Source organism: Choristoneura fumiferana, chromosome 26, assembly GCF_025370935.1.
Source record: "Choristoneura fumiferana chromosome 26, NRCan_CFum_1, whole genome shotgun sequence".
Taxonomy (NCBI): domain Eukaryota; kingdom Metazoa; phylum Arthropoda; class Insecta; order Lepidoptera; family Tortricidae; genus Choristoneura; species Choristoneura fumiferana.
In genome coordinates, this window is record NC_133497.1 from 2,837,191 (window position 1) to 2,848,088 (window position 10,898).

General features: G+C 37.8%; 1 protein-coding gene across 7 annotated transcripts in view; it reads right to left on the reverse strand.

Annotated features, from left to right (window-relative positions):
* Window positions 1-829: 829 nt before the first annotated feature.
* LOC141442872 (uncharacterized) overlaps window positions 830-10,898 on the reverse strand; it is a 126,921-nt gene continuing 116,852 nt past the window's right edge. For all 7 annotated transcript variants that reach the window (XM_074108020.1, XM_074108025.1, XM_074108019.1 and 4 more), the window contains exons 25-30: window positions 9,124-9,348; window positions 8,438-8,548; window positions 7,748-7,874; window positions 5,558-5,672; window positions 4,415-4,594; window positions 830-2,968 (exon numbers count right to left, since the gene is read on the reverse strand). In XM_074108020.1, the coding sequence (XP_073964121.1) occupies window positions 2,812-2,968; window positions 4,415-4,594; window positions 5,558-5,672; window positions 7,748-7,874; window positions 8,438-8,548; window positions 9,124-9,348 (915 nt within the window). In that variant the 3' untranslated portion in view covers window positions 830-2,811. The remainder of the gene's footprint in view (window positions 2,969-4,414; window positions 4,595-5,557; window positions 5,673-7,747; window positions 7,875-8,437; window positions 8,549-9,123; window positions 9,349-10,898) is intronic.

Here is a 10,898-nt window from a genome sequence, read left to right on the forward strand (position 1 = left end):
TAAGTTTGGTTTTTAAGATAAATTGTATTATATCAAATGAAAATTATATCAATTGTTGCATTATATCAATTGTTGTTATATCCTTCGAGCGGCACCCTTTAGTATTATTGGGTATGTAATGATGTATAACAACATTTGATATAATTTCAAAGGATATAACAACATCTGATATAATTTGAAAGGAGAGGAGCTTCACAGATTTTTTTATGAAATAAACCTTACCTAACCTAACCCAAAGTACAACAAATCGAATTAATAACAATAGAAATAAGTTTGGTTTTAAGATAAATTACATTATATCGAATGAAAATTATATCAATTGTTGCATTATATCAATTCATTCATCATTTCAATCTTCATTTTCTTCGTTGTGTTACTCTGAAGATGAGCTCTGTTTGAGTTCGAAACGCGTCACTGTGGTGTGGTGGTGGTGATAGATGGGTTTGTGTGATTTGTGTGTGTTCTTACAGTGTGGAGGTGGAGGAACTGCATGAACACGCATATTTTGCATAAGCTTAGCTATCGTAAGGTCGCGGGTGAGCAAGGAAGTTCTTTTAGTTCATTAAAATATAAAAATAAAAGAGATTGCAAGATACAATACAAATTAAAGATTATCAATGATTTTTTTCTAAAATGTCATACAGGTATGTGAGAAAACGATTTGAATTTAGAAAATAAAATAAATAAAGCAAAAATTAACGGTGCAGGTGGAATTTGCATACTCCTGAAAAATAGACCAGACAAACGGACATTGAATACATAATGACCATGGGTTAACATACGACTTCCATCTTACCTGGAACTTTAAAGACAAAATTAAAACAAAACATTAAAGCGCATTATTTATTTCACATCTTTAGTTACATATATCATAATACATCATAATTATTACAATCAGAAACTGTCATGTCATAATATGTATTTATAAATGTCAAAAATCAAATAGTACGTGCTTGTACAAAATGCAAATTCACCCTATAACCAACACGAGCTCAAGATTGTGATTCTTATAAACCACGTTTGCGGAGTAGGTGCCTTGGACGTTGAGTCCACAATGTCTACTCTACCAAAACGTCCACCCTACCTAAAGGTTCTATCCTATTCATTAAAATATTCCGACACCATTTCTAACATAGTAGACATTATGATAGAATGAACCTGTCGGTACAGTTGATATTTCGGAATAGTTAGGATTCTTTTAAATTGATACTGCTGTCGGAACAGTGGACATTTTACAGAGGTCTACATCCGATAATATACTCCGTATATCTTCAATCGAATGGGCCATGTAATGACTTTCAGCCAAGCGTAGCTCTTACTCCGCAAACGAGGCACGTTTAAATAATCACATCAAGAAGTTTATTAGATAAAAATTAAAGAAATCTTAGTGTTTCAGCGTGGTAAATCAATTTCTGTGTCAACTGTACCATAGAGGCTATCAATACACGCAAACTTACATTCTGTAGCATCCGTAGAAAATCATATAATAATTATCGTAATCAAGTAATACTTTGCGGAGTACTTATTCATGAACTAAATCAAATTATTTTGCTACTCCGCTGGCATGGAGCGTGGATGAAAAGTATTGAAGTGTTTTAACGTAATTTTTTCAATATTCTTAATTACTCTTAAGAGTTTTAGTATAAAAGCATCTTCATCAGACGAGATTCAGTCATACTTGTTTGTAAAATGTTTAGAGATTCTGCAGTAGACAAAAACACAATCAATAACGTTAAGTTTATAAGTTGTTTTTTCCGTATGTAACCGTCTTTTTGCACATAATCGTATATAATCCTCATGTGTTATCTAGCCCTAGCCCATATTAGGATCTAAGCTTCTAGAAAAATTAGGGTAAATTGCATAGTTTCCCTGGGATAAAGATTTCATGCAACATAAAGTTGCAGGCAAAAGTTAGACAGACAATATTTTACAGTTTGTGACAGACTGTCAGAATTTGAATTAGAACTTGTCCAAGCTAAGATGACGCGTGCCTCAATCAACTAAATCAGTTCATTATGATTAGTAAGACAGCAAATCTTAGCTTGGAGAAGCTCTACTTGTATTTGATGTCTATGATTTATTTGCATTTTCTTGTCTGTAAAAATAATTATTTGGGTCAATAAACTTTTAAGTGTTTGCAATGTATAGTACTACTAGCGTGCTCTTAGTCATACATACACACATATGTATGAATCTATATAACTTTTACTTAGTGTATAACCACAACTATTTCGTTGTTCTAAAGATAAAATTCATTAAAATCATATTTCTAATAAGTGACCCAGCAGACATTCGCATGGCAATAAGCTACTCTTAGGGCCTGTTTCACCACTTGTCGACTAACTTTAAGTGTCAGATAAAAGTAATACCGTCTTTGTTTATTCGGACAAAACAAACAGAGACGGCATCACTGATATCCGTCACTTAAAGTTAATCGAAAATGGTGAAACAGGCCCTTAATATCTTAAAATGTGGGATAAAAATACAAGCATACAGCTACAAGAAAATTGTATTTTACATACGTTTAGGCAACAGCGCATTTTGTAAATACTTCGAAATTGCAACAGTGATTGGAACTCTTCTGATAAACATGCTTGAAAATTAAACTTACACTGCTGGTATAGAAACTAAGCATTCATTGAACAATAATTATCATAGATATCTCAGATAATTTTGAGCTTACGCTAGGTTGCGCAGGCGCAGCTAGCGGTCGCGGGTGCAGGTACAATCCTACTGCTTGTACTGTTGTTCAACAGGCGGCCACCCGCCCCGCGCAAGCGTCAGCTAGCGTAGGCTTCTATATTGATAACACTAGCATTGTTTGGAGTGGGGGTGCCCGGCGCAAACTCCGCAGCTGGTGGAGAGCGCCAAAGTGGGCGCCAGTAACACTGAGTCGTGGTGCCTGTAGTGTAACTGGACCCCGCTGAGGCGCGAGTGGACTTTCACGAAGTCCGCGAGGCGGGTCACCCTGGTGACGAGGAGTAGAGTAAGAACGGCTAGAGGCTAGGTGTAAATGGCTATTAGACATACACTCACTCTCTCACCCACACACGCACACGCACACACACACACACACACGCACACACGCACACACACACCTTGATAACTAGGGCATAACGGATTATAATCGTATTTGGACAGAAACGTAATTCACCAGTGCCCTTAGTCTAAGTTTTCGTTACAAAATACGTCTCGATCGCGTTCGCGTTAAAACCTCAATTCGTATGGAAACACGAACATCGCAAACGTTCCGCTAGAGGCGCTGTTCGTCTTTGCATACAAATTGAGATTTTAACGTGAACGCGATCGAGACGTATTTTGTAACCGAAAACTTACACTAAGGGCACAGATTACATCTCAGTGTGATATTTATACTTCAAACTCGTTTGACATTTTGTCAATCCTACTAATCCTACTAAGTTTGTGAGTGAGTGAGTATGTTTGTTACTCCTTCACGCTAAAACGGCTGGACGGATTTGGATGAAATTTGGTATGTAGATAGCTGGACATCTGAAATAAAACATAGAATCCTTTTTATCCCGATATTCCCACGGGATAGGGATAAAATCTTGAAATAACAACCGCTGGGCTCAGAGTCATGAAATTTGGTATGTAGGTAGCTGGAATTCTGGAATAACACATAGGCTACCTTTTATCCCGATATTCCCACGGGATAGGGATAAAATCTTGAAATTTCAACCACTGGGTTTAGTCTTGAAATTTTGGACAGTGTTCCTAACACAACCTCAATGAAGACCACGATATAAATTTAGAGAATTCCCAGGGGAATTTGTATATAATCCCGGAAATTCAATTGTAACTCCCACATCGATTAGTTCACGCGTGCGAAGCCGCGGGTAAACTCTAGTAGTATGTATGTATGTATGTATTTAAACTCTTTATTGTACAAAAAAAATAACAAAATACAACTGACAAACTTTAAGATACTTGTAAAAAGGCGGACTTATCCCTTTAAGGGATCTCTACCAGTCAACTTTTGAGTGGATGAGAGGAGAGTAGCAATACGTTAGGGTCCGACAAAGGGTGAGTTTAAGAGTTAAAATAGTGGAAGCTACTATACAGTGCTTTAAACAGTATAATACTTAACTACAATATAATTAAATAAACTACTATATATATGACCATAATACATATAATATATAAGCATATTAAACAAAGGAATGTTCTCAAATATTTAAGGAGAAGGTGTAAGCCACATTCTTCTAGTACAGTTCTTACAGTAGTAAATAAAACGCTACCTAAGTATTCATTTAATACAAACGTGTCACTTTATTAATACAATAATTCATAGACACGTCGGCAGCATTCTAAAGTAGCCGTGTTCCGAATTTTCACCATATGGTAACGAATTATTCATTAGTTTCAATACATCCGTTACATGTCTAATACTTACTTGAAGTCGTAGAAAGGCTCCTGCGACGGGTACCGGCAGTCCCCCTGGCACTCTGTCACACCATTAATAGTGACTGTCACCGTCTGTCCCTTTCCAGGACTAGTAACTGTCACGTAGTTCCCGCCGGAGTAGATCGTGTATGTCTCCGAGAGATGTTCCAGGCGACGGAAGACAGCGAATCTGTTATAAAAAAAGATATTTTTTTTTTGATGAACGGAATGTATACCATTATTGTACATAACGATCAGGGGCATGATGTGGTATTACATAATTAGGTCCTGTAAGATTTAAAAAATAGGTCAGCTTGGCTAGTGTATCATTCGCGCCTTAACTACGCGGAATAGGAGCTCCGCTAGGCGGAGCTCCGTCGACTTTATCTTATTTATTTACTTTTCATCGGTTCATCATTATGTGCTTTAAGTATTTTTCAATATGACAAATAGATTATTAATTTATTAAACCACTTAGTATGTTCCCATATAAGCTAAGACTACAAAGTATGAGACAATGCTTTCTAGCACTTTCCGTAACACGCCGTCGCGTGACATTACGCTTTTTTTTTATTCGGCTGGATGGCAAACGAGCAAGTGGTTCTCCTGATGGTAAGAGATCACCACCGCCCATATACATCTGCAACACCAGGGGTATTGCAGACGCGTTGCCAAACTAGAGGCCTAAGATGGTATACCTCACGTGCCAGTAATTTCACCGGCTGTCTTACTCTCCACGCCGAAACACAACAGTGCAAGCAATGCTCACGGCCGGATTAGCGAGCAAGATGGTGTTAGCAATCCGGGCGGACCTTGCACAAGGTCCTACTACCTGCAAAATGTGTAAATTATTGACACGTTATTGACTATTACGGTCATGGCATCATAGATAGATAGATAGATAGATTATAATCTTTATTCTTCAAAACAAAGACATGGCTTAGTAGCTAAAGAGTAATAAAACTAACAATTAAATAAAAACATAAATTAAATAACAATTAAACAGATCAGACACATAAATGAGAAGCCATGTGATGCACTGAAGAACAGGCGCTGGCTCAGCATTGTGCTGCGGTAAACCGCAGCGCTGGTATTCTGCCAGTACCCATATACAGTGTAAGTAGTGGGTAGGGACCTCAGTAAGTGCACTCACCGAGGTGCGCTGGTACAGTCAGCTAAAGCCACAAACTCGTAGCAGTTGTGAACGGACGGCTGCTCCGTTTTGCCAAACAACGATTTAACTGTGTATTCCTCCACTCTGCATTCGCCTGGAAACGTTATTTAATGTATTATGTCACAGAATACGGTATTTGACTATTTTGTATATGTTTTATAAATTAAAAATATACAATGCCTGTTATCGAATAGAAAAACAATTTTTAAGCTACCTTTACAAGTAACAAAGTTATAAAGGTTTGAAATTCAAGATAAGACAGAGAAAGACATACTGGCATGTGACGTCACACGCCAGTACCGCCATACTTGCTGCATAGAGTAAAGCGTTTGAGAAAGAGACAGGTATATAGATTTTTCAAAAAATCACTATAAATCCAATTTTCAACCGATTTTTCTTTTTGCTAAACACTATCTGTATATCTATATTTTCATAATAATATTAAGATATGGCAAATTCAGGAGTTGTCAAATAACGTATGGTCCAAGTTAGTGGTACTGGAAGGGAAACCTTACTCGAAAAACATCAATTCTGAACACGTTATAGTAGCTTATAGCGGTCAATAGTGGCTTGGTCAGGATTAATAAATATTACAGGACACTTAAATAGGTCAATCAATTTTTATTTTGTTATCGTCTTTTTCTTCATTTTGCGTTCCTCATTTTGTACTAAATTTTCAGCTCATTGGAAAAATTTGTAGGACATAGTTTGAAATTGGGCTTACCATAGTCAGAATAAGCCACTTTACCATTTCACCAAATTGCATTGAAATCTGAGAAAAGAATATCGACGAGAAAATAAAAATTGGCCCTAATATTAATTGACCTAGTCTCAGAGTAAGCAAAGCTTGATTATGGTTAGGCTCTCTAACCAATGCACTATCCAGTCATCAAAAATTAGTTAATGACTCGGAGAGCCCGATCGTAGAGTTTCTTGCCGGATACTTCTCAGCAGAAAACTTTGATTCTAAGGTCAATATTGACATAATGTCGAAACAGGTACAAGATTTTCAACCGATAAAAACATTGTTTCGTCGCCTCAAGAACACCTGTTGCTCAAAACGCAGTCATCTATGAAAAGACTAAGGTTGCGGGCACCGGTAACCCGTTCCAACAATTCCGAACTCAATGTCAAACTAACATCAAAACTACAAGTTTTCTCAATCTCCCCTTTAGCCCCGATAGTAAGATATGAATTCACTGAGTTGAGAATTAAACCGCTTCGAGAAGACCATCGTCTAACGCGCTTCAAGCCTGATTAATCTCATCGACTACTTCAAGGGTGTCAAAGGGCTTAAACGACTTTAAAATCTGGGTATCATCGGCGTAGGTACATGGGATGATTGCAAGATTCAGAATACTTAATAATATCTGACGTGTAAAGAATAAATAAAATGGGACTCAAGATAGAGCCTTGTGGTACCCCGCATCTCAGCGAGGCCATTACAGAGATAAAAATACCAGCCTCAATATTAAGCAACCTAACTAGCCGCGGCCACTTAAATAATGCGAAAATCATCTCGATGTATCACTATCGAACCCATAATAGGACAGTTTAGATAATAGCAGTGCTACATCGATAGTGTCAAATGCACGCAATAAGTCCAATTAGTACCAGCAAGGCCACCTCTACGCTGTCTTTGCCTCTAAAAATATTGTTAATGTAATATCGTTGTCAATTACACCAAAAATCTCAGATGACGTGGACAAACACGAACATGCAGTTCATCTGACATACACCTACACCGCCATTTACATTTCCACCCTTACAAAAAACGATACACTTGTTTTATAAATTTACAAAAAAATGTGTTTTTTTTAAACGACTGAATGGAAAACGAGCAAGTGGGTCTCCTGATGGTAAGAGATCACCACTGCCCATAAACATCGGCAACACCAGGGGTATTGCAGATGCGTTGCCAACCTAGAGGCCTAAGATGGGATACCTCAAGTGCCAGTAATTTCACCGGCTGTCTTACTCTCCACGCCGAAACATAACAGTGCAAACACTGCTGCTTCACGGCAAGATTAACGAGCAAGATGGTGGTAGCAATCCGGGCGTACCTGGCACAAGGTCCTACCACCTGCAAAACCTGATGTTGGTCACAGTACAGGAAAGGTGAGCCGGATCTTGGGACTTAATTTTTTTTTGAGCTTGTGTTCAACTCACGGTAGATTCCAAATTTCTTCATGATCTGCATATTGGTCCAGCTGTCAAGCAACCACGCGAAATTCTCCGAGCGGAACTCCATTCCTGCGCCATTGTTCACTCTAACAAACGTCAATCCATCGGTTTCCTAAGAAAATACATTTTTAACACCGTGTCGCGATTACAATAGAAATCCTACTAATGAGGGTTCCTGATACAGGCTAGTTGGCGCTAGTGACGGTCCGTTTGGCAACTTTGATCTTTGGTATCACGTTTGTGATTGGTTAACCAAATGAGCCAATGGCAAGCAAGGTTGTTATGTCAAACGGAACTCACGATACCAACGCCATCTAGCGATATATTGATTGTCATAAAACCTCTTTTTTTCTTATGAATGTTTTTCTGATAAGATGTTTATCATTTTTGAATGCCCAATAAATAATGCTTTTAAGCTAGTAAACTATACAGGGTTCATATATTTCTTTTTTCACTGGAATAGATCAAAACTTGACCAAAGTTCAGGAGAAGAAACAAATTTTAAATTTAAATAAAAAATGTAATGGTTTTTTTAATGGTTTTTGCATCTGATAACACCACTATTTCAGATTATTATGCGATAGAAATAAATACAAATATGACAAGTCAAAATCTTAGTGCGTTTTAGGTTTGTCAGACAATACTTAAGCCCTTTGTACTTAATTAGCGGGTTACCTTTACAACGGCTGTCACATTCAGCGGCTGCTGGTCGAAACTGGTCAAGAGCTGGCCGATGGGTGTATGAGATCCAAAGCTTGCCTCGGCAAAGCCTCCGAGCTTAGGCAGCTAAAAATTTCAATCGAATTCACATCATGACTATAATAAATGATTATAATAATGATTTGTATAGAAAAGTTTTGTGTAGAAAAAAATATTATTGAAACTGTTTTGGTCGATGATGTTAGTGTTTAATCTAGTTCTGATACACCAATGTTTATTTTATATTGTTAACGTGGAGCACCAGCATTATTTTGGGTGGGCTCAATGATCCTTATAACAAAAGACCTACTCGTGACCACGGCCACTGCATGTGACCGAAACGTCGAGGTAGTTATCACTCATTTTAAGCAAGTTTATCATGATAAGCAAGTTCTGGGTGTTAGGTAATAGTTATGAGTGAACATCACGAAAGTTCAAACCATCCATACTAATATAATAAATGCGAAAGTGTGTGTGATTGTATGTTTGTACTCCGTTTTGACGTGATTTTTGGCATAGAGATAGTTTATGGGCCAGAGAGTGACATATGCTACTTTTCATCCCGGAAAAATGCACAGTTCCCGAGGGAACAGCGCACGATAACCGAATTCCACGCGGGCTAAGCCGCGGGCAAAAGCGAGTATATAATAAAGTCATCTAACCTTACTGCCAGTCATGTTAACTTCAAAATGTCTAGTATTCCATTGTTTAATGTTCGGGTAACCCCTGTAATGGATCTGTAGTCTACTTCCAGAGTTGGCAGGGCAGGTCAAGCTGGAGTCACCGGTGTTGTAGGTCAAATGCAGCTGACCCTCGTAGGAGGCTGGGTGCGAGGTCACGTCCTGGTCTGATGAGGGGTGGGAGGTGTCGCGTTCTTGGAGGCAGATCTAAAAAAAACAAAGTAAAAAGGCTGCAAAAAGCTTCCATGACGGTCGATACTTTTTCTTATAACTTGAATCTACCTAACATAACAAATAGATACACGTACTTTTTCGAACGATAATGATACTTTCTGAATGTACTCGTAAATGCTTGACTTGGTGTTAAAAATGCCAAAATCACCATAGGTGAGCCTATAAAATTTGAGGGTTGCCTTCGATTTCCCTATGATCCTATCATCAGATCTTGACTTGGTGCCAATGAAACCACCTCAGGAGTACACTTTTTCAAGCAAAAAAAAATATTATGAAAATCGATCCACAATTGGCGGAATAATCGGTGAACAAACCTACATAAAAAAATACAGTCGAACATTGATAGAACTTGCTCATTTTTATTAAAGTCGATTAAACAACATCGATCGCAAATTAACGATCTTCGCCGCTTCATTGATGATGTTACCTTCCTCCTGCCTCCTGGTAGGTCCAATCGGTTGCTTACCATAGACATAATTGGTCTGCAAGTAAATATTACCAGAAAATCTCCAACTTGGTGTACCCGCTGATATTGAGGAACCCCTCGCCGTTTGACTTGTCTTCTCTGGAAAACATCTCTGTCAGTAATTTCAAAAATATATAATTGATACAATTGAAAATCGGTGCCACATATTTTATAAATTTTATTAATTCTGACCATGGTTGAACATAATCGCTCCTCCTAAAATGCTCGGTTTGCACCTGAACTTTCCAATTAAATGAATGAGACTACAGTTGCCCAAAAATCAGTTGCAATCTTCAATTGCCAAACGTGATAAATGAATGAAGTTTAGATAATAATAATCACTATGGTCCGGTATAATGGGTTTTGTGATTTGTGTGTGTTCTTAATGTGCAGGTGGTTGCATGACACGCGTATTGCATAGCTTAGCTATCAAATCATAGCATTCCTTAGTTCATCAAATATAAAAATAAAAGGACTTGTAAGATACATACAAATTAAAGATTATCAGAAGATTTACTTGCAAAACGTCATACAGAATGCAGTACACTTTATTTTCAGCCGATCATAATAGTCCATGGTGCAGGTTTTGCTATCCTGAAAAATAGGTCCAGACAAACGGACCTGAGTACATAATGGCCATGGGGTTAACATCGACCCCATAGGAGGTGAAGGGAGCTGTGAGGAGTAGGAAGCCGTTAAGCATTATCATTTCACATCTTTAGTTCGACATCATAATACTGTGAATTAGTTCAGAAACTGTCATTTAATATGTATTTATAAATGTCAAAATCAATAGTACAAATAAAAATGCAAATGACAACCAACAGGAGCTCAAGATTTGATTCAATAAACTACGTATCGGAGTAGAACCTTGGAAGTCCACAATGACTCTTTACCAAAACACCAACACATAGCAAGCAGCACAGAAAATCTTCGAAAATTGAAGTATATATAGGGCCTGATCTGTGATTCAGTTTGTTCGTCTGTACATTTTGCTTAGGAGACTCTGCTATCTAGAGGCAGATATTGATAGATTTCCGAAGTCTGTCTCGCGCTT